The sequence below is a fragment of the Indicator indicator genome, chromosome 7 (assembly GCF_027791375.1).
Source record: "Indicator indicator isolate 239-I01 chromosome 7, UM_Iind_1.1, whole genome shotgun sequence".
Lineage (NCBI taxonomy): Eukaryota > Metazoa > Chordata > Aves > Piciformes > Indicatoridae > Indicator > Indicator indicator.
In genome coordinates this window covers 11,761,889-11,787,100 of record NC_072016.1, presented here as the reverse complement: position 1 = coordinate 11,787,100, position 25,212 = coordinate 11,761,889, and the positions used below count along the sequence as shown (strand labels likewise).

Here is a 25,212-nt window from a genome sequence, read left to right as displayed (position 1 = left end):
AGCTGATTGTGCTGTACAGAAGTCTAGATTTCTTTAGAAAGCATCATCAAACTCTCCTGAAAGCTAAATCTCTGTGCCTGATTTTCCAGAGTACAGTGTGACTTGTTCAGACTTCAAAGGAAAACAGAAAGAATTTCCATCAGCACAAGTCAGACTTCAACTTCCAGAAGCATTTAAAGATTCGAATAGCTAAAAAGTTTTACTGTATTTTTAAAGAGACTGATCACATACCTGTCTAAGTGAATTCTTCTCAGGAATGATCTTCCTAGGGGGCTCATCATTATTACAGTCTTCTCTCTCAGAGGAGTTCTGTGAAAGAAAGTAAGCTTTAATTCAGTTCTTATCCCTAATATTACTTTGTAAGGAGAAAAGAAGCAGAATATCTGTACTACACAGACTAGTATTTTACACATACATATTTCAGAAGCTAACTTGTTCTTTTAAGCCAAACAGCTTGTACTGGCAGAGTAATTTCTCTTCCTCAACACAACAAAACACCACTGTGCAGGTTTCTACCGAAGAAGCCTGGATTTAGGGATTTAATCTGAAACTGTCAATAACAGCCACTTTTAAAAGATGAAATAGTGGCTGGATCAGCACAGCAACACCAGTGCTGCTCAACAGCCCAGAACTATTTTAAACAGTGGAATCTGTTGAAAACAAAAGGTTATTAATGGGTGCAACTGTGGTTCTCTGTGCCCCTATGCTTTTAATCTGCCTAAAAACTACTAATTGCACTGAGTTTGCTTGGTTGCCAAAAATCATAGAAAAATGACAATAGACCTAAATTCTGGTGAGAGGTTGTCAGGAGAGTCTTTAACAAAAAAAATTGTGGATGTAGGTTATGGTATCACGACTGTGTTGTTCACTTTTGACTCTTGATTATACACACATGTAAAATTTCTAGAAAGATGGATGCTCCAAAACTTAAGCTGCTACCTCCAAAAAAAGGGCATCAGTTAGACAAGAGTGAGTAGACAAGAAGAAATACAAGGGCTTTTTCAGTGTAAGAAAGACCACCAGGACTCTCTTATCTTGTTAACCTCATGATTAAAACCAATTATTACCTGATTTGGAGCAGACAGGCTATAGTTTAGCTCAGGACATGCACAGTTTGTAGCAAGCATTTGGTTAAAAACTGATGGATATGTGGTAGGAATCCTGTTTGCACTGCCAGAGTCATCAACTCTGGAGGAATGCTTTCCTTTGCATGGGTTCAGCCACCGCCTTGACAGAGTAACAACAGCCAGCTTTGGGGGAATCCCACACACACATCGAAAGTCAGTTTGATCACCACAGTATTCGTAGCCTTAGGCCACATTCCCATGCATTCAGTAGCGAGCAACTAAACAGGTTTTAAAGAGATACAGAAAGACTGCTTAGGGAGAGCTCTGCCAGGAATAGCGTTTTCCCACTTACTTGCAAACAAGCTCAGAAGTGTGTATTTTAATGCAGAAGTTTGCCTTCTGTACCTGTCCCCTCTCCTCCCCTGAATGACCTGTCCTTCACAGAAGCTCTGCCTCGCTTCTCACAGAGTCAGCCAGCTTCCAGCCCAACACCTCAGGAGACAGAAGTGGCATCTGCTGGCAAAGGAGGAGCTGGGCCCAGCAAACAGCCAGCGTGGCAGAGCAAGGCTAGCAGAAAGCAAACAGGCTGCAGGAAGCCATCAGAAGAGCAGTGCGCTTGTGTGCCCACTGCAGTGCTGCGTGATCAGGCTTCATCTAGGCAGCTCAGGTTTGCTGGTCTGGTGAAGGGGAAAAAAAGGCACAGCCAGGACACAGGGCTGGGGTAGAGGCTGTTTGCAGAGAAATTGCAGATAAGGGGGCAGTGAGTGGAACACACACATACAAAAACAACAGCAAAAACCAGAAAACCCAAACCAAACACACAAAACACTTGGGATGTCACAATCTGGTCAGACGTATTCTGTGTAAATCAAGGCTTGCAGACCAACTAGTGATTTTGGATTAGTATTTTTATTTAAACATATAGATATAAAACCTGCAAGGCACCATGACATCTGAGATGCAGTAACCAGGGTTTTAAAATGGAAATCAATCCTAAACAGGCTGATAAATTGCTGTAGGAGGCCAGCCTTAAAAAGTTTTCATGTGAGGTCTCAGCAAGGACCAAGTTATTACATTACATGCAGTTTAGAAAGGACTGTGATCGTAAAAACATACAAGCTAGAATCATGTATCTCCAAAAAGGAAGGTCAGACATCAAAAGCTGCTCTTTTCTCCTCATGAAATACAGTTTAGTAAGTGATTCATTCAGACAAGGATTTTAATTGTTGTGCTTTGGAGAAAAAGACAAAATGCGAGACAAACAAATCTGAATTGAGTTACTACACATTTCAAGGAAATGCATTTTGTTTTGTGGGGAGTGAGGGGGTTGCTTACAATTTTTGGATGCTTTTTCCAGCACCTACTCCCTTCCCTACAACTGCCAAAACAACTTCCAAATAATGTTTCTACAAGAGTGAAATCTTGCATTCTTCTCGCATTTCAAAGCCGTTAAGGATCCTCCCTCAAAAAAAAAAAAAATCAAAAAGCAGAAAAATCAGTGCTGCTGGTAACTGTCAACCATTATTTTGAAATTTCTAGTTACTGTGGAGCATCAGGTTAGCTACTTCTTCTTTAAGCTGAGCATCTAATTTTAAGAGCAAGCAGAGGACCATTTTGCATTCATTATCTTTATAGGTGGCAAGGCTAAGAGGTTGGCTGAACAAAGACCAGACAAAGACTGCCAAGTGCATATGGTGGTTCACAGCTTGGCGTCTCACCATTCTACAGCACCAACACAGCAGCTCCGATAGCAGACTATTAAAGAGGAGCGCTGCTCGTGCACTTTTGTCGACAAGTAAGTTACGCTCGGTGAAGACAGAATGACTGGAAAGCATTATGCTGAAGAAAAAGCACAGATGTTTATAAGTCCCGCTCATTTCTCAGGAATAGGAAACCCATCAATCCAGGTGCAGGTACCAGACCCTGCGTTACTTCAGGACAAACCGTAGCCATGTGGAAGTGAATTTCATCTGATATGGCAACACTTAGCCGTGGCCATGGGAAGAGCATAATGTAATCGACTGAAGCAGTACATCTATATATTTCTCCTTGCTGAACAAGGTGGGAGGAGGGAGAAACATGTGCGAGGTCACAATAAGGTTTGCTTCAGCAGGACTTCACTGATGCTCTGGCTGTAAGAGAGGCAGACAAAGGGAGAAACTGCTCTGAGCACCCTCTCGTGGTTACTGAAACACACATCTCAGGCACACCAGGAAAGAAGCATTTGGTATCCAGACGGTAAGTTGGGTGTACTCACTGGGAATGTTAAAGATCTGCACTGACTATACTTGATATGTAGTAGAGAAATGATGGAATTTGTTAGGGTGAAAGAAGCAAAAAACACCAGGTGCATACAGAAAGCTGAAAAGCCATAACCTCCATTAGGTAAAACTTTTAAATCCCACAGGCAAGCCTTTCTTCATAAAGCCAAGCTGGCCAAAAGCTTTTGGGCTTGCCTCCAGGGGTCTCTCCTTTTGAACAAGCTACAAGCAAGGTAAGTTGAGAAGTGCTGAAGTCTCCAAAGCACAAACTGATCAATCTTGGCAAGATAAACACAGCCCCCCTGCCCCCACCTTTCCACTGGCAGGTAGATTTTTTTTTTTCCTTTGCCCAAGGTCACACAATGACAGTGGAAGCATTGGAAAGAGAAGCCAGGAAACCCAAGCTCTCAGTTCTTGTAACCTTCAACATTTCTCTCTTGCAGGAGATTCCTGGAAAGAGGCTGTGCTCTCCATAGCTCAGTTTTCCTAAAATGGCTACTGCCTGTAATGAGATCCTTTTAAATCTGATTTGCATTTAAAACTTCAGCCTGTAATTAACAGAATGTAACTCCATGACAGGTTGCCTTAAAGACCACTGCAAAATTATTACTATTTAACTCTCCCCACGAAGACTCCTCCACCACTAAACACAACGTGCTACAACACGCATAAAATCCCAAGACTGAAGTGTTTGACAGGAGATGACACGCAGTATTTTGTGCACACAGCCCAGCAAAACACTGCTGGGAACAAGATATAATACACAGAGAAATGCACTCCCAGGGACTACCAATTGGGCAGAGCTACCTTTAGTACCGCCTCGCTCGTCATGGTGGAAATCAAAGCCCTGCCAACTGGGGGAGGCTTTCTTTGGTGCTGTTCTACCCTGCACTAATTATAAGAGTATGGACGCAGCCTTTTTCCAAGTGTGGGGAGGTGGGGAGAAGCGTGTGTCTATGTGAAAAGCACAACTATTTTTTATGCTTTCAAATTCTTAATCCTGTTTGGAGCTGTCAGTGGGGGTTAATGGAAGCCTTGGATAGGAGAATTCCAATCTGGTTGGCAGATGGATAGGTTGGTTATAGCTGCATAACTATGTCTTGCCTGCAGGCACAATTCAGAACACTGTTAAAGCAATATAAAGTCTCTGTCAAGCTGAACCATTTGGATCAGTAGCAAGGAGAAATAATAATAAAAAAAGGAGTTCATTTCTGGGCCTTGTGCATTTATGCTAGTATGCAGAAACTGATTAATTGTCATCGTGTGCTGGTCTGCTATACCTCGGATTTCTACTTCTGGAGTAGATTTTGCATGCTAATATAATCATTCTCCCTCTTGAGACATTAGCAAATAATCAAATGAAAAACAGGATCATAATTTACTGAGATTCGGGCAATTCTCTATGCAAATTTGACTTGTTATTGCTGCTGCCTCGTTAATCTGAATGCCTTTGACAAACTCCTTTGATTTATGAACTCATGACAACTCCAATGTGTATATATTTTGCTAGATTGACATTATCATTAAGAGTGGGTGGACTGAGCTCACATGAATGGCTGATTTTATTCGCTGGTGTCTGCTGCTCAACAGCTGAGCATCTCCTTCTCACAAAGCCCCTGAGCGCCAGGCTCTTCCCATCTACCCATCCATTCATCATCTCGATGTTAATTGGCCCAGGCTTTAAGCAAATTTTCAACACGATTTAAAGGCACGATGACACTGATTACTGACCCTCTGCCATACGGTGCCTATTGATTAACCTGACAGAGATGATGAGCTTGAGGGAAACTAGGTGTGTGCAGACCTCGGGGGGGGGGGGGGGAGAGAGAGGGGGGGACAAAAAATAATATATTGTTTATGCAGGCAAAACACTTGTCATTATCCCAAAGGCCAGAATTTGTGCTGCACTGGCCCTTAAAACACACTATTGCTTTAAACACCTGCATCCAATACAGAAAATGCTTGCTTGCTGTGGAAAAATGATTACAAATTTGATGTCATGTGCAGTCTGTATTTTAATCGAGTTCCCTGATAAATAGACTCCCTCAAGCCAATCAAGTCTCGCTCTAGCCACTGCATGCGTACACATCAGCTGGAACAGAAGCCTGGGCAGGGTGTGTTTTTAGTGGTATCAGCAGATCCCACCACATGTAGGAAATCTACTTGGGCATTTCAGGTCTCTAAGCAAATAATACAGTGGGAACACAGTGTCCAAACAGTTACAGTAGAGTAAATGCTTCAAGGGCAAACTGAATGCCAAACATAGCTGCCTTGGTATTTCTGTTGCCACATTAAAACAGATGCCTTAGCACACACCAGTCAGACAGTGCCTTTCCCCTTTTCCACTGCAAACTGTTGATATGACCTGACCCTCAAGCTCCTAGGTGCATTAAGTGAACACAGTATTTTATCAGAGCTTGAAAATCCTCTTCCGTGTTTCTTGGAAGCATCCCTGCACTGTACTTGGTCCTCCTCACCAAGGACAGAGAGGTACTGTCTCAGCCAAGAGGAAGCCACTGAATAAAGTAGGTACATCAGCATTCTGCCTGCAGACTGCTGCTATATGCAAGGGAAAGGAAGCAGAAGGCCTGTCTGACTGCTGCCCACCCCCAGGTTAAGTGTGTCAGTCAATGCACTCTGTTATTCTTTCCCAGTTCAAGCCAGTAGCCTGCCAGCAGTCAGGACGTTTCTCTTGTCTGCGATGGGGAGATTTGGGAGGCAGGGAATGTTGCTATGAAGTTTGAGGTCTTCTAGTTTGCATCAGTATCTTGCAGAAAGCAGGAGAAGGAATCATTGGATAAATTAGCTGCAATTGCCTGCAATAGCCCATGTCAGCTAGAGTGGACTGAGAAGTGGAAGGGGATGTAGGGAGGAGAGAAAAAGAGAGATGTGTGGAAATAAGTGCCAATCTAAGACTAGAGGCACATATAAGCCTTACGTTCCCTTTCCAATAACCTTTGTAAGTGATAGATGAGTCCGAGCCCATTGTTACCGTTAAGGGACTGTCAGCATCCTGATTTTATAAATGCTGTCTGTCAGTTTATAAATATCTCAGCCATTTCAAACAGTGCTAGGATGAATCTTGGCATAGCCAATGTCAGCCTGAAAGCAGTGTTACTGATTTAAAAAAATGGGGCTACCATCCACTAAAAAGATTTAATGATAGCTTCTCTTCTTTTCTCCTATCATAAGGCTCAAAATATTCAAATTCATGCTTATTCGGCTAGTCACTACAATATATAAAAGGTTAATATTGGTAATGCTCTTTGAGGAAAAAATACTATGAAAGCTGCATGTTTGAAGGCAATTCTCTGCCTGTTTGGAAGATAAAACAAAAATGACAGCTGTAACACACAGGGAGATCCACAGCAATGAAAATGCAGAGATAAGTATCAGACCCCATTCCTCCTTGGCATTTGCTGCTCTGAACATTCACCGAGATTAGATCCTTTCAGAGAACACCATAAATTGCAATGCGTAGGCACAAGGGGGTGACTTCAGCCCAGAGTGAAGACACAGACAAGTTTCCCAGTTCTTAGAAGTTTAAAGTTAAATGGTACTTTTGTAAGGGCTTTATGGCTAAGGATCAGAATGATGGAGGGAGAAGGCAGAGAAACCACAGCCTGCCTTGCAGTGACTGATAACGCAAAAGGAAAGGGAGGAAGCTAACCTGGCCTTCCAGTTCAGTGCCTGCTTTGCAGACTGCTATACACGTGTATCATGTTTATATATTACCTGTTTATATATTACCTTGTTAGCTGCACAGAACCCTGGCCTTTCTTCCTCCAGTACATTTATAAACTCCCCATGACAGGGACTTCTCCACCCCCACCCTGACCATTTATGTGCTGCCCAAAGAAACCAAGTTCAAATTCATGCCCAAGCAGCCCAAGTATCACCTTATAACCTAAATTCTTAAAACTGAAGCTCTGACAGCAGTGAAAATATAAAAGTACAACATTGCTTCCTCAACCACACACACATGTATGAGTTTGGTCTAAATCCATGGTAATGCTGCCCATAATCATGAAAGTTTCAGTAACCTTTTCTGCAGTTGAAAACCAGGAAAAGATTGTGACTTTTACATTTCTGGAATGCATCCTTCAGGTCTTTCCTAATTTTTCATTCAAACCAGTAATTAGAAACAAATTTCAAAAGCAATGGGACTTGATAACAGAACTTCATGAGATCAAGTTCTTTTATCAAGTTAACTTGACCACTGCTTGCTTACAAAAGGTGATTTAAAGGTATGAGGAGTCAGTATTACTAGAACAACAGTAAATTCAGTTTAATGCTAAAATACCAAAAGCCAGCACAAATATCAAAGAGATGGTGAACAGACCCATCTTGAAGACCACAAATCTAGTTGCAGTTAAAAAATAAACAGAAATTCAGATGCTGAGAACAAGCCATTTAGGGAAATTCTAAAAAGCTAGCTTCACTTCATACACATTTCTCAAATGAGAGCGAGAGAGATGGAGAAAGTGAGAGAGAAAATATGGCTAATGAGAACAGTCTTTCTCCGTTCCCCGGGAAGCAGCCCTGTTTAACATTTCTGTTTTGTGAATTTAAGAGAGTCAGCAGTGGTAAATTCGTTTTTAATATTCAAGCTTTCAAGCCTCGCAAGCTAGTTGGCCAATGGCCCTTTCTATTCCAATGTTTGTTGGTGCCTTATTTACACAAGCATTACATCCGGAGAGCCTTTGAATATAATTTCACGTGGATTAAGGGAAGAACATTTGCTTCTGCTAATCAGGACATCTGGTTATTTTTGTAACTCACAGACATCTGCATTAGGCAGTTCAACTTCCCTATTCCTCATTGCAAGGTTAGAGCTTAAGAAGCCTCGAGGACCTCTAAGTTGAATTTTATTATTTGCATTTTCTCACAACCAGGTCTGCTTCAGAATTTCTTTTCCTTAATAGCACAAATTGATCAGCACCTACACAGGTATACATAGGCTTTTATAGCCAGCACTTTCTATGCATGGTTTTATAGTGTACATCTTGTACTCCAAGATTTTATAGTACTTCAAAGCTATCTACATCTTTATAAGGAACAGAAACTGCAGATTTCCAAAAAGCATGGATGAAAACATCCAATTAACCTTATGATACACATAATATGGGTGTATTTCCAAATATCCAACCAGGCTACTTATGTAAGACTAGTGGAAAGGCTTGTTCTGAATCACATTAACACTATGCATTGGATGGTGTCTTACTGGTGACTTAGCCTGCATAGCTGCTCCCCATACTGAACAAAACAGTAGTCTTCCTTTTCTGTTCTTTAGGACAGCCTTAACAATTTCTCCAGTCTTTTTAATCTCTGCTCAAATTCTTCTCTAAACAGCTTCAGCTGAGGTTAAACTCCACCACCACACTGCAGAATTGTGCCACACATACTTTGGGACGAAGGATTTTGTATGCCACAGAAGCTTTTTAAAGAAGAATCGAAATCAGTCGAGATTTGAGTCTCACTTCTTTGTTGTTTTCATTTTGCTACATTCCTTTCACAAAAACTCATTTTCTGTACTCTTCCCAGGGTGTTAAACTACTAAAGTTTGAAATTACACACTCTCATTTGCAGGATTCTTCCCTCCCACACCCACAAATTGCAGCTTTTGTCAGTGCTTTTGTAGGCTGGAATAAAATATTTTCTTGATGTTTAACCCTACTTTCGGGGGGCAGGGGGAAGCACAAGGTCAGCTTTTACAGGCTGTGAACATAAGCCAACACCCAAAAAAAGGATGTCAAAACCCTATTTCTAGTACTAACAAGAGTTAGCAAGAACTAATGGATCTGGGGAGAATTTTAAAAAACTTTTTATTTATTAAAATTCTCCAGATACAGATTCACTTTATTTGTACAATATTCATTACAGCTTCATCTGCATAAGGGCTGCAAGTGCTTTGAGAAATGGGTTGTAAAATTGACCAGTTTTGCTGCAGATTTCATGTCCTTCTTAAAGTATTACTTTTTAACTTTTTACAACTACTTCTTCCCTCAAAGGACCAAAATAATCTCACTGGTATGACTGTAAAACCCCTTGCCTCCCCATCCCTGGTCATCACCTACATTTACTATTTTGCTGGTGTTTTCAAAGCCTTTCATTCCGAGCTTTCCTGCCAAGTACACAAAAAGACCTCCACTTGTCATCATATCCCCCCTTCCTCTGAGCTCAAGGCCTTCTTGCTCCTAAACATCCAATTCAACCACACTGTCTTCATTTTGTGTAAGTGTTTTATGCTTTTCTGATTTGTTAGCTTCCCATTTTTTGGTTGTAGGAACAGGAAAAAAGAGACACAAAACAAAGGTATGAAGTAGACATCTGCTCAAAGTCGAAATGACAGCACGGGGGAACAAATTCCAAATTCTGTGTCCCACAGAATTAACTTCTTTAGGTACAGTTACTCCTCAGAATAGTGAAAGTAGCTCACTTGTTTAATGAAACGGCTACTCAGTGATCTCACTGCAGTGTTGGATGGACATGAATTCACAGCACATTGTCTACACAACAGAATGTAGAGGCATACACATCTTTATACCTTTGACAATGTGAGGCAGATGAGCCTGCAGCCAAAGTGACTCGGTTTTCAATCTAGAACAGTCCCAAAGTACCTACAGAGTCAGCATGGAGCAGTTCAGGTGACAGCTCCACCTCCCCAACATGTCTCACAGTAGTAGTTTCTCCATAGAGGCAGGCTTTGGTGCTTTTTCTAGCTTCCAAAGCTATGCTTACTACAGGAAGCATCATTCACCACTGGACTACTGAGTAAATTTAGTCGTGGTGCATTTACTTCCATACAGTGTTGTTGAAAAACCTTATGGCTGATTTTCTTTTTTTTTTTTTTTTTTTTTAAGTGCAAGTCCAAACATATCCTGGCTTTTGATCACATCAAGCAAAAAAAAAAAAAATTTACAATCTCCTAAAAAAATTGTGGAAAATCACAGATTAAGCACTGCATATTACAACTTTTGGCTAGTGAGCATTGCTGTCTTTTAACAGCGACTGCCAAAGACGCAAACCCTTGGGTCCTCCTGATTTGGCTAGAACAAATTTGAATGTGGCAACACAGCAGCCTCTCCTGTTTTCAGTTTAAAAGTTCAATATTAGCTTCTGCTACTACAAAATTATTCCAACTCCAAAATTCCATTTTCTTGAACTAGAGCACGGGGTTACAAGACATTACTACAAATCCCACTCTGTGGAGTAAGGAACAAGAGTTGAACCTGCTATGGAGTCCATCAAACGGGGTGGGGGGCTAGTCAAGCAATCAAAGAAGGAAAGATAAAGGCATATATAGTACCTCACCTTCAGGTACCTTGGGGCTAGCAAATTACACAGCTTTACATCACTGCCTAGAGAGATCCTCTATTTGCAGCTTTTTGCTACAACACGAATGGCTTATTAAACCTACAACATATCTGTTTTAGTTAACTTCTTGGTAGAGAGGGGCCAGGAAAACAAAATGTACTTAAATGCTGATTTTTTTTTTTTTTTGGTAATTTTTTTTTTCCAGGCTGAATGCCTTTCATCCAATAAGACATTCAAAGCAGTGACCCAGCAAATGGATTGAAAAAGCAATCTTCCGTCTCAGTGCCGCATTATCATTCCTATTCAGTATTCTCGGTGAGATATCTCAATCAGCTGGATGTGTGTGTAAGTGACAGCGCAGCCCATTGCTGGGTTAATTAAACATTTGACTTTAACACCCTCCCCATCATTAAGCAAATAAAAACAGATAATTCAAACTGCACTTCATCCACGGGGTACACAACATACATGTCAAAATTAAGAGAGTCCAAGGCCCTCGGGGAGTTCTACTCGGGGAGGTAATCAGTTTAAATCTTATCTGGTTTATCAATTATTCTATTGATTAAAGCAGGGTGATTATACAAAACTCCCTCTTGCCACATGGGATACATGTCAGCAGAGCAGGACAACACAGGGAGGCTCAAAAACGATTTAAAGAAAATACAGACAGATGAATAACAGTCTATTAGGACATGCCAGCAATCCATAGATGGAAATTCTTCTTTTTAAGCAAGTGAATTAAAGTCCTTCCAAATTAGACTGCCACTGCTGTTACTTCATCTGCTTTAAAAAACAGATCTCTAAGCTGAAAGGGCAACATTTCTTTAAGCAGATGATTTCTTGCCCAGTATTTGAAACATGTTGTATTGATGCTGGTCTTGGAACATAACAAAAGACACCAAACACAAGAATCCCAGACTTTTAAAAGGCTTTATACTTACCTACCAATGGCTCTCAAGAAGTAAATGGAAAGGGCTTTCTCAGTACTTGACATAGCCTTAAATAAAAGCTGAAGTGTGACAGCTCATCTCAGACATAAAAAAGATTGTGCTTTGAATTTCTAGAGATTTTTTTGGAGCCCTCCAAAGTGAGACAATAGCAGCTGTGGGAGTTGCCACTGCTACATTCTCCCTATTTTCAACAAGCCCTCACAGTACCCCACCACAGCACAACTTCTCTCTTGCATACTGCCACAATATACAAAACAATTCCAGTTACTTCTCACTTTTGTATCCAGGTGAAGAAGGGTTCAGAGGGCCTTCCAGGATCTGTTCACATCCTGAGTCTGTGGGCACAGTCCCACCCCTTCACTATCTTCCCAGTAATATTCTGGTTCAAGTTGTATTGTCATACCCTAAACTGATCCTAAACTGGCTTGTATGAAACCCTGCCTTACACAAACAAATCAGAGACCTTCTGAAAATGAAATGCTGCAGTCTAGGAAAAAAACAACAACTGACATTTATCTCTAAAAGTTCCCTCAAAGTGAGCAATTAGCAACAGAAGAAAGATGAGCTTTACATTGGGAATTGTTTTTGTTTCTGTAACATCTCCTACAATCTGTTTCATAACAGTCAGACCAGTAGCGCAAACTGTTTATTACTCACCTCATCACATCTCAATTTTTAACCAGGACAGAGGGCATGCACCACCAATGAGAGCCAGAGAGCCCCAGTGTCCCACCGGCCAGTGCTGCTGGAGTTGCAGCCACCACAACATTTTTAAGAAACAAGGACAGCTAAAAAGCATGCCTAAGGTATGTTCTTGCCCTTCACCTTTAGAAAGGGATGATAGGCCTCTCTGTACTGGCACTGCATGTGCATCCAACCATACTTCAGCCTCTTCTTTGTAGATCTCTTTTCTTCTTTGGAAGCAAACTGGAAGACTGCATTAGCATGCTGTATTTTACTCTCACCACTAGAAATACTGAGGGTGCTATTTGTAATTGTATTCTTTTAAGAGGTTTGTTCTCTGCAGCTGTTTTCTGCTTGCAGTGTATTTTGTGTAATCAGCACATCATCATAAATACATTGGCTGTTCCCCCGAGGGAAGCTGTCACTGTTTAATTTACAGAACAACCTGGCCAATGTGAATTCTAACGCTACAGCACTATGGCAAGAAGTTACCACACTCGGAAAAACAGGTTTCTATGAATTTTTATATCAAGAGCTGGTCCCAGGACAATTTAGGTTCTAGAAATAGATTGATTTTAAAAGCACTTTATACACTGGATGGAATGGATTCTTTCCCACTTACAGCTTAAGGCAGTACCAAACTCACTCCCACATCACTTTAAAGGTGACAACCCTAATCTCTCTAACACAACCATCTTCACTTCTGACTTTTACCAAAAAAAAAAAGGCATTGTATATAGGTGTCCTATGCTACATACCAATATTTTAACATAAGTTTTTTTTACATTAAGAACAACCCAAAACATCAACGTGTTAGTTGTCTTCATTTCAACAAGGGAACATACTCTGTTGCAAGGTCAAATGTTATTACCTACATCAAAGGATGCTACACAGTTTATTACTCTGAAGATGGAACAGAAGAGCAAGGCATATTCCTGAAAGAGTAAGAACATATGCAGCTTTATTGGCTGAATGAAGAGTTGCTTCCTTTGTTTGCTGGGTATACAGTTGAATCTTAAGAGAATAAATCACATGGATTTTCGTTGAAGGTAGACAAAAGGCAGCTGGTTGATCTTACTGTATACAGACAGAGCTTAGAAAATTCCATAATGATACAAAATCATACTGGCAATCATTTAAGAACTAAACACAAACCCCAAAATAAACATTTGCAATGACCAATGAGTTACTTGGATATTTCATTAGCAATGGCTACTAGAAAGTCTACCTGACTACTTGGAAAGGGAGTCAGGAAGGCTGACAACTTGATTTTATTTTTGTTTTTTTTTAGTAGTTACATATGTGCACATGAGTGCATATGTAAACACTAAAGAGAAACAACTACAAATGTAAATAAAATCAAAACTAATTTAATGAATAAATTTATCTGGGAATTTTCCTCCAAAGGCTACAAAAAAATACTTCATACATTAAAAATAAAAAACAAAAAAACCCAACTGCTTTCCATTTTGGGGATCAGCAAGTTCTTAAATTTCAATGAAACTGAAAATTTCCAAGTTCTGTGTATAGCAGCATTTCGCTAATTCTCAGTGGTAATTAGAAGACCTGTTTAACATCACCAGATACCAGGCAAGTACACAAATATCATAAAAAAGAATCAAGCACATCACAGAACCTTATCTATGTACCTCTACAACTATAGTTTAATTTTACCCAACTGGGAGAACATTCCAAGAAATTATTTTTGTCTATTTATAAAGTAACAAAATCTAAGAAACATCCATTGAAGCAAAGTAAATACCATCTTCTCTCTGATATGGTTTACGGAAATGACCTACCAAAGAAAGCTTCACAGAAATGGCTGAAATTTTATAGCAAACTGAGTCATCTGCTTGTCTACAGAAGACAGAATATAAGAAAGAAAATACCTGACTATTTTTATGCACCAAGTAGCAACAAATAAAAAGCAGAAGAAATAAAAAGAAGTCCACCTGACATAGTGCAGCAAGGTCAGTACCTCTTCGAGCTATGACTTTTAAGAAGAGCAAGTGCATACTTTGAGTGTTTGGGTTTGCTTCCCTGAAATTTGCATATGGTCATACAAATACCTGATTTAAAAGAAGTATTTGATTTTGTTCTCCCTATACATGCAAGTTATTCAGATCAACCTCTGCATCTTATATTTTCCAAGAGTCACTCCATTCTGACTAACGTTGGCTTAAATTCTGGATGATAAAGTACTTCATGGCATCTCCAAATTTGCGGCAAATTTTTAAATTAAAATTACTACCTAATGTTGTATTAGCTCTTTGCCTGTTCTTCAGAATAAACTTGACCTTGTCCAACTTGCTGTCTCTGAAGCACTGCCCATAGAGTCACCGAATTCAAAATGATAACCGAGGCCAGTGATTTACAGCAGAAACACCTGCAGCTGCTGTGAGGGGGCTGCCGTGGGGTACACTCAGTGCCTCCTTTCTTCATACAAAGCAAAGAAGATTAAGATTAGAACCTAGAAGATCACGGGAAGGTCGGTAAAACGTTATTTAAACCCACTAAATATAGAAAAACAGGAAGCAGCGTTTCGTTGCCTGTCCCGACACGTTGCGGGCCTACGGGAACGGCTCGGTGGGAGCTGAGGCTCCGGCCTTCCTCCGCCCTGCAGTACCGGCCGGGGCCGTCAGAGGGCAGCGCAGCCCAGGCAGAGTAGCCCAGCCCAGAGCAGAGCAGAGCAGCCTCAGCGCAGCGCAGCACAGCTCAGCTCAGCTCAGCCCAGCCCAGCGCAGAGCAGCCCCAGCCCAGCCCAGCGCAGAGCAGCCCCAACCCAGCCCAGGGGATGGCCGGACCCCGCTGGCCCGCTCCCCTCCCCGAGCCATGCGCAGTGTGCGCGCACACGCAGAGCTTGATTCTAATTCAATTAGCACAGCCTGCAACTCCAGAAAAAGAGTAATTCAATTAGCGCCTTGTGCAGCTCCGCGACACCTCCGAGCAGATGTTGGCGGTCCTGAGGAGCTGAAGCTAGCTTTCAAAATACCTGTCTGCTTTCTGAGCCTGTGCCACTTGTCGCCATGGCTTTACACACCTTTACAGTTTCTAACCAGGGGGGAGAGAAAACTCGTCGGAGTTTTGTTTCTTTGTCTTTTTCTTTTTTTTTCTTTTTTTTTTTTTAATCAGCCAAACTGATGCGGGTGCACTAAAGACCTTGCTAGGAAGGGCACACCACATAGTAACGAGCCCATTAATGCAGATGCTGAAGGAGGGCAGGCCTTTTAGCTAGGATGCAGTTTAAATTCACCATCATGCTGGGCATACTGGGGTGGTTATTTCTCAGTGACTGATACTGTCACACTTCTTGATATTCAGACTGAAGAACTAACAAAAGCATGTGCAGCTTCTGACAATCAATACAGGTGCAGAACAAATGCCAATTTCCAATTACTGAATTGTAATGTACTACCAAAAGAAAACCAAAAGTCTCTGCCACCAGAAAAGGGGGAAGCCTCTCATTGTTGCTATTACCCATGAGCTGAGCTCTTGCAGCACCACCTAGAAGGTCTCATGAGTTTGGTAGGCTTCCCAGCATCGTGAGCAACAGCACGTTATGCTTCCAGCTAGACAAGGCCATTAGATTTAATAGGGGATAAACCCTAGATACTTTATTAAAAAAACAAACAACAAAACAAAACAAAAAAACCACAAATCCCCTGCTAGCATAACCCTCTTGGTCCTCTGAGAAGTTCCCCAAATATGAAGTGCAGATAAGGGCTATATTCAATGTTAAAAATTCTGCCATTAATTTGGCTTCGTTTCTACTCCTTCTTGTATCTTCTCTCATGCCTTTATAATTGCTGCTGCCAGGTGGCAAAACGAGGAGAAGCAGAAGAAACTGCTACTGAACACCTCCAACAAGAAACTTTGCTTAAAAAAATACAGGTGTCACATTGTGGCAGTTCAATATTTCATAGCCAATACAAGGAATGTGCAACAACACTGCAACTTTAAATCTTTGCCTCCCATGTCAGTCTCTCTCCTCTCATTGTAATGCCAAAGGGAACAGCAATCAGAGTGGAGATGTTCAACGTGATAGAGGTCAGGACACCAGTGGATCAACGTACCTGAAACACGACCTTGTTTATTTTTTTCCCCAGTATTATTGTTTACAGGGTGCTTTGCTCATGTACCTTGTGGTTCTTAGCTAAAAGATGAAATTACAGCCCAGGATGAAGCGCTCAGGCACACATCCAATTTGTGTTTCCATCTCAGAAAACAAAAAGCTTCTGAGGCCCTCGGGCTGCCATTCAAACTTGGAGAGGCTGACATTTTTAACAGCATGAACCAGAGACTGGCAGAGGGAATGATCTAATGCATTTCTGACTTGTCAATCAAAGATCTCACCTCTGCTGTCTTGTAAACAGTTGGGGGCCACCTAACTACGTTCATAACCAGGGGAGAGCCTGCCGCCAGCCGGGGGGTGCTGGAGCCACATGCTCTGGCTATTAGTCACCAAAATTATGATTCCGTTTTAGAGGCACACCGTAAACACCCCCTGGGCAGATTTCACACGGCTGCTGGGAGAGAGCGAGGCGGGAATACAAAGCAGGCTTTGGTGGAGCCATGTCTCCACATTGATGGAGTCTGCTACTGTACACCCCATCTCTCTCCCAATTAGAGACAGAGCTACGCACACCAGTGAACACTGGCTGCAAAGCCAAACGATTTCCTTCAAATGCATTTCTCACAAACGTGTTTCTGAGCAGGCACGGTCTGCCCGCGCCAAGACTTTAGCTTCAACCTCCTGTATAACCATAAATGATGTACTACTATTCACATTTACACTATTTACCAGCAATAAAATGTCAACTTTTAAAGCAAAAATGCATGACCAGGCTGAAGGAAATTTACAGAGGCTGTTTCTAACAATTTGCTGACAACGATTCTTTAACAAATACCCCACTTTCTAACACAAAAGTACCAACATTAGAAAAAATAGATGAAAAAAATAATTTGATAATTTAGCCTCTCATGGATGCAACAGGCTTCCATCACTATAGACTATTTAAATCTTTCATACTCTCACCTTCCTCCGTAAGTGGTCTCAGCCCAAGGAAAGGAGCAATGTACATCACATCCATGCTGCACAACCTGAAGTGTACCACTTTACCTCAATTTGCCCAGCACAGTACACTCTTGCTTCCCTCAATCAGGAGAGAGCTTTCTCCCAAGAACAAAGAGGACACATCTTGCATATGCAAAACCAAGCATAAGGTAGTCCCCTTCATCTCATAAATCGTGATGAGCAGGTTGGTTTTGTGGGTTGGTTGTTTGTCAGCTTTTTGGATTTTTTTTTTTTTTTTTTTCTTTACAATCAACATCTTCACTTCAGATAAAGCAAAATGTGAATTTCTGGCATTCCAAGGAGATACTTCTGTAGTCAACAAGATGCTGCTACCTCCATCGAAAGCTTATCCTCCTCTTTGACTACAGGAACCTATTAAGGAAATAGTTTCAAATTTGGCAAAATGAAGCTGACAACTCTGCTTTTTTCACTGGTCCAAAGATGTAAAAGCATCAACTATTGTCCCAGAAGTTTACAATCTGAACTGTAACTGATATTTGTGATGTCAATCAGGTAAAAAGGAAGAACAGGGCTGTTATCTGCGATTACCTTGATACATGACCTTTGGCGAGACTTTTCAATTGCTTCTTGAGTCTCCATATTTTATGCAGTAGCTTACAGAAATAAATTCAAGGCAATACTATGGTTTTCTGAAAACCTGGAAGGATCAATTTAATCATCTCCTTGGCATACTTGAGGGGTGCAATTTTAAATTAGAGTTTTTAAAGAAATGCAACTACCAGAAGCAACATAGTCTTGTGAGCATGCATGGAATATATTTTAAAAGGGAAAATAATTATCTTCAAATTAAGTGTCATGAAAACAGACACTTGTTGGTACACTTCCAAATCACAGATTTCTAGGAAAAAAAGAATATATTCTGCATTTGTTTAATTATTATTAAGAGAATCTACATGTAACCTAGCTTTTAGCTGCTTTGCAGAACAACAGTACCATAAAATTTGACATCTAACACACACTGACAATTGAATGGCTGCCCTTTTTCTCTTGTTAAAATATTCTCTTTGAACCATTCCCACAGTGCTTTGTGTTCCAATGTTCCAATTTACTGCCATCTTCCACCATGATCTCTATGAAATTTAGTTACATAACGGACTATCAGTTGCAAATCCCTTTGAGATAAAAGATGTTAAAAAGAACTGTTTCTGGTTTTTTATTCTCCCATTCATGGGTTTAGCCTTAAAACCTTTCCCACTGTGGGAGAACTGCCAAACAGAGCTGAGGAACCAGAAGATCCTGTTTTCACATGTGTCTCCAATAACAAAAACACACAAAGAAGAAAAATGGAGTTATCTGACATTAACAGAATCATCTCTAAATTGACTATCTGCCAATGTTTCCCATGAGGAGTCAAAAGATCTCTAACTGAGCTATTCAAAAAGAGCCTCTTCCCACATTTCTGTCTGAGCATCTGAAGGTAAGCATGTAAATAACTAGACAAATTCAGCAGTGACTAAGTAGCCTTCCAGATGGCATCTTCTCTTTTGCCACAAGCAAAGAACATTGATATGCTTCTCCAGTTACTTCAAGCTTGCTACAGAAAAAAGAAAATATGAGAAAATTTGCTGGTCTACATGAAAGTCTTTAATGCTTTCCTGAAGATTTGATACAAAAAAAAAAGCATTAAAGAACGATGAAATATTGCAATATCACGGCTTCAAGCAGATTCCAAACCATTTCCATGTAGACTTCTGCACTGGAAAATGCAGAAGTCATGCCTCAGAGCACAGTTTTATTCAAACCATGCAAGTTAATGGGGATCCAAGCCTGTTATAAAAAATGTATCGAAATGTGGATAACTTGCTGCTGCAGAAGGTGTACCTCAACATAGCAGTCAAGAGTGCTGTGAAGAGTACCAGTATACAATTTTAGATGGATAGTAGGGCAGACTTCCCTAATTTCCACAGTCACTAAATATGTATGCAAATGTCTCTCAAAATCTGTAGGAATGCAAATGTAGAAGCCCTACTACTCTCCCAAGAAGGCACACGGTGTGAGTGGCTGTGCAGCTGACTCATTTCACCCCAAATATCAACGCATTGCATTAGCAGGAAAGTTGTTAATATCTATCAATAGCAAGCACATCTTCAGCTAAAAGAGGCTAAGTTACCTTTCCCTTTGTAATATATGCTTATTCTGAGAAATTAAAAATAATTCAAGTAGAAACAAAGAGTTTCAATCTAAGTTTATTGCTTTTCGTATCCTGATAAGGTTCTCTAAAACCTCATCTTAAAGAGATCTCAGATTTATTCAACAGCAGAAAACCCAAAACTGAGGCCCATCTGATTTAGTCAAATTATGCAAATCAGGATTAGAAGTAGAATCTAAACTCTGCCTGTTGTCTCCAGAGCCCTCTTAGACTAATAAAAAGTCATCTCACCCTCCCCCATGGAGAGCTCCACTAAAAGCTTGCTTCAGCAAAGGAGGTCTGACAGGACACCTTCCAGACTCCATCAGTGTTGCTGCTAGGTCAGCAAAAAGAGTTGCAGCAAAATGATGCAAGACACTTAAGCCTCCCCTAAACCTGAGAGGATTATTTCCACAGTACTCTCCTAGCCCTAGGAGCAAGAAGTCAAATTCAAAATAATCTTCACATGCTGTCCTCTAGAGGCAGATAATGAACTTTCACCAAAACAACTGAAAATTTCAGAAATATTCCACCTCATCCATTATGATTTTTTTTGCAAGACGCTGGTAAATAAAACTCTGCCACAGGTTAGTGGTATAATCCAGGAGCATAAACCTTGAAGTAAACGTTCCTGCTACCACAAACTCCAACAAATATGTTCCCTACAGACATACTACTAAGGTCCTTCAGTCACTGCAGCTCTCACATCATCTCAGAGACCAAGTATCCAACATGAACAGAGTATCTCTGGCTGCCCAGACTCTGTTTATATCCACATGTTATTGTTAAATGTTCACAATGACCTTGAAAGCGTTGTCTAGGTTAATAGATGCTTACTCAACAGCCACCTTACTCTCTACCCACAGAAAAGGGTAAGATCCACTGCTCACCCAAAGGGTCTGAACAAACCTGTTCAGCGTAACACTGTCTCATGATGGAGAAAAGCCTGAATGTAACACATTCTGAGGCCAAAGGAAAATAACAGCTTTCCTTTATTTGCCTTTTGATTGATAGTTTGCTTGTACAATAATTTTCTGTAGTCAAAATGTCCAGACTACTGCTAACAAACCTGAAGTAAACAAATGCTGGCATCAGTTATCACTATGGCAATGAACCCACCCCCTCAGTCCTCCGAGTGGCATACAGAAAACTTAAGATAGGAGGGGAATCACTACATGAATAGCCAGATTGGACACTGTGTGATGAATCCTGTTTGCCAAATATAATTAAGTGGTGTATTTTTGACACAATTGAAAGCCCACAGAAAAGATGATGGTACCAAGCCAATTCAGACAAAATAATTGTAGAATATCGAGGCAATGGAAACACCCCAGCACTGAGCTGCCCTGAAACTACACAAGATGAGTTTAAATATCAGAGATCTGAATGATGTAGGAGAAACAAACAGTATGAAGCAGAATAAATGGAGGTAAAGCAAGCAAGTGAAGGAGATGCACACGTACACGGATGGAGAGAATAGGAGGAGTGGGGAGAGACAGAAAGTACCTGGAAAGCTGGGAGTGCGCCAGTCCCTGGGTTATACAGGCATCGCAGCGAGGGCATGCTGTCCGCCAGGCTGGAGCAGCCCAGCCACAGAGATCTGGGCATAGAGCACTGCAGAGAAAGGACAACTATGAGATGGGACTGTATGAGACAGGATGGCACAGATTACAGGAACTTTCAAGGCTTAGCCAAATGGCATCAACACAACTGCACCTGGCCTTAACTGAGACTTTTTAAGAGAACACAAACTGCTGCTGAGTCTTTTCCTTGAGAGAAGCTCTAGAGATGCCATAGTAGCAAGAAAAAGGCACTATGTATCAAGAAAGTAAATTTTTGATCAATTTTCTACACCGATGTGCCATTTTTTCCAGTGAAAAAAAAAGTGTCTTTTCAATTAATCAGACCTGTTGTCCATGCACAGCCACACTCCAGGCACAATACAAAGTGAGACATTTTTGCAAGGGATGCAGAAAAGGAAATGATAACTTTAGGTATAACATGGGCAAGAAAAGAAAAGGTTGGGGTTTTTTTGTTGATAAAGGAGTTGAAAGGAAGAACCTGCAATCCAAGGTGAACAGGAACTTGGTGACACTTTTATAGGATTTTCATGTTTCTGCTTGCCTTGTTATTAATTAAATAAAATTGTTATAAAAAACTGATTCTGTTCCTTCAAATAAAAAAAAAAGGAGCCAAAGCAGCCAATCAAGGAAAATACTAACCATTTTGACAGTTAAAGCCATTACCCTCTGAAATACAGAGATGCTTGTTCATTTTACACCACTACTATTAAATTTAGGGATACATTATGATAGCAATTGCTTTTATACCAGCCACAGAGTTTTCAATGTCATAAGCACTGCTGCTTCTGTCTAATTACTGGCAAGTCAGGAAAAAGCAAGTGTATTTTACATTGGCAGATAGCTATGAAAACTGTAGGATATGATAGATTAGATGCTAGAGGTTTCAAACCCTCACTCTCTTTTTTGCACACCCTCTCCCTGTTTTTCTTAAAGGGTGGACGGGAGGAAATCTGAGTGGAAAGGGCAGCTGAAATGGGTACAAAATGACAGCTGCCTTTTGAGCCACCATTTCTTGCTGCTCTTAAGAGGGCTAGAAAACCCTTTACAATGTTGCACTAAATTAGTATGTAAAAGCAGCATAACCCATCCTTGAATGTGCAGAAAGGTGATCACCAACATCTATAATCTGGTACTGTGCAGCCAGCCACAGAGAGATTAACCCCGTCTATCATCACGTTCTTTGCCATACTTTGTTGCAATTTACACTGCTGTTGAGAAACAGTATTAAAAGACTGCTGGGGAACAACCTAAACAAATGCCCTTATGAGGAGTTTATGATACCTTAAAATACATTCTTCATTTTGTTTGGGTTTTTTGTGTTTGTTTGTTTTGGTGGGTTTTGGTGTTTTGTTTTGGGGTTTTTTGGGTTGTTTGTCTGGGTTTTGCTTTTTTTTTTTTTGTTTGTTTAAAAAAAAAAATACACTTTACAAAGCTACTGAAACTCAACAACTTGACAGTATTACACAATGTGTAGATAATGCCTTTCCTGCAGATAAAAACATCAATCCAGCCATACTATTTTAACGAACAACAAAAACCTGAACCATACTTCCTTGTCTGAAACCAAATCCTCTGTGAAAACAAACACTGTGAAAAAAAAGTTATCTTTTCTTTGTAATGCAATATGTATCACTGCAACTATTAAAAGCTGTTGCGTGTTGTGACAATCAGCCTTAAAAAATTTTATATATAGATATAGATAAATAGATAGATCTCCATATATCTATATGAAGGAGACATCTATGGTTAGGTATATCACCAATTTAATAATACACTTACAGAAATCAAAGTTGTTTATTACTCTCCTTTGTTATCACAGTAACAAGGGAGACTAACTACAACATAGTATCTCTGAGGATATAAGCATGTTCATTTGGTAAGCATTAACTGCTCAACATTACCCACCCTGGGATTCACAACAAAATAAAAAAAGAGGTGTGCCTTTTTGTGTGTGTCTCTGCTTGTTTAGGGTTTTTTTGTTGTTGTTGGTTTGGTTTTACATACGGACTTATAAAAGTCTTGTTCCGATCATTTATGTCCTCTTTCCAAGCTTTCCCACCTCTTATGCTGGGTTAAGTTTTCATGCTGTAATAATGAACTCAAAGAACTGATTGCCATTGAAATCAATTGACAACATAAAAGAAGTTACTTTCAACGTTTGTATTGTGTGGGAAGACACAGAGGCAGGAAAAGTGAGGGCCACTCTGTTAGTGGAAAGAGAAGCTTACAGTGCCTAAAAATGTGTGAGATTATGGCTCAAACCAGAGTCACTTACAAACTGCAGGCAGGGCATTCCATTGTGCCAAGGCACTTACAAGGTAATGAAATGTCTTCCTCTAAAATTGCTGCAATAACAAAAGAAAACACTGGAGGTCTGTTCTGCAGAACTCTCTGTACCTTCAGAGAATATCATTACTCACCCATATATTCCCATTGCTCAGCATTACTACAGAATTGGGAAGTATATGCTAAAATATTACCAACACCTTAGATAACTTCTGAACCTGCTCCAGTATATAACAAAATTTATATTACTGACACAGTTCTGTTACCCATCTTAAAAAAATTAAGTGTAAAGCTGCACACAGTTTGGGAGAAAATGTCATTCCTTTACTTGACTTTTACCTATTGAAGGAAGCAGAGGCACTAAATTACTGTTGGTGACTGAAAGAAGCTTATTCACAAGCATGAACAAAAGGCCCCAGGTGCTTCAATAGAAACAGCTTGTGTGTAAATCAGATGAGTGACCCAACAGAACAACTTCATTTACAGCCTGATCTCTGGAAAATCTCAACAGCCTCTATCCCCATCTACTGAACAAGCCACGTGTCAAATGCTCACTTTTGTACTGTCAGCTCCACAAACAAGGGACTGGCCTCCAATGTTCACCACTTGAAAGCTGACTGACAAAATCTTCTCCTGAACTCAAGTCAATCTACATTGATTCTTCAAAACATAGATACAGAGGCACAGCATTTGGACTATAGCCAAATGGGAATGCTGATATTGCTTGTTAAGTACCAGGCCAGGATGCAGCAGTCTCTCTACTTTCCTGATTCCTGACTGCACTAGTACTTGGGACATCTCCACAACTTTCAGAGAGACACAAAGCTTTTGTCATATAAAAGCTAAGCATCTTTAATACAAGTTGAATGGCATAGGACAGGCAATTATGTGACAAAAGCCACAATTTCTTTTTCCAAATGGTTTTGGTATCCCATTCCCTGAACTCTAAAATGTATTTTCCCACTAAAGAGAAAGACCAGCATTCTCTTCCTGACAGAAGCTGGTACCAGCTGCTCCACTGGTGATTAAAATGGGCTTGCTTTACTTTGAATTAAAGTGTGATAGAAACATCCATAGTCACTAGCTGAGCTGAGTGGGCAGCACCTGTAAGATGAAAGGAAGCCGTATTTTAACCTATTCAATTAGTCTTGTAACTATATTGCAAGACCATTTTTGACTACATCAAATGTTCTGCCTCTAATAGCCCACCCTCTCTTCCAATTATTTCATGTCCTAAAGACAAATCTCAATGCACGCTCAGTGGCTAAATTTTTGCCAGTGCTAAAAATTGATTATTTATTTGCTGTTGCATTACGAGATTACACATTACCATTTCAGACTGTTTGGGTTGGTTTTCTTATCAAATTTGTTCTCTTCTAGTCCTTCAGCAAATACAATACACTAAGGGTAACTAACACAGTTTTACAGAATTGTGTTACAGGTCAGAAATATATCACCTTGTCCTGTAAAACTAAGTGGCTCTACAAAAGGGGAAAAAACAAAAGTTCTTGGACTATTACAATTTACAGCTATAGTGTACAGGTGTGAAAACACAGACTCACTGTACTGAACTCACTGTAAAACGAGAACAACAACAACAAAAACAAGTCAGTAGGTTAAGGATATTTACTTTATAAACACTTTGGAGAAATTACTTGGTAATTCAGACAGACTGTCTTTAACTGTGGTGCATTTTAACATAATGAAGTGCAATAACCTATTATCCCTGTCTGAACCCTGCACTCAACTTTATGATAACCTCTGTGCCTAAGATGGTTTTGATTTACAGGCAACCTAAACATATTTGTTCACATCTCCACAGGTTAGTGGCAAAGCCAAAA

General features: G+C 40.3%; 1 protein-coding gene across 1 annotated transcript in view; it reads right to left on the bottom strand.

Annotated features, from left to right (window-relative positions):
• BTRC (beta-transducin repeat containing E3 ubiquitin protein ligase) overlaps window positions 1-25,212 on the bottom strand; it is a 119,149-nt gene that overhangs the window by 69,075 nt on the left and 24,862 nt on the right. The window contains exon 2 of the mRNA XM_054382104.1: window positions 232-309. Within this exon, the coding sequence (XP_054238079.1) occupies window positions 232-309 (78 nt within the window). The remainder of the gene's footprint in view (window positions 1-231; window positions 310-25,212) is intronic.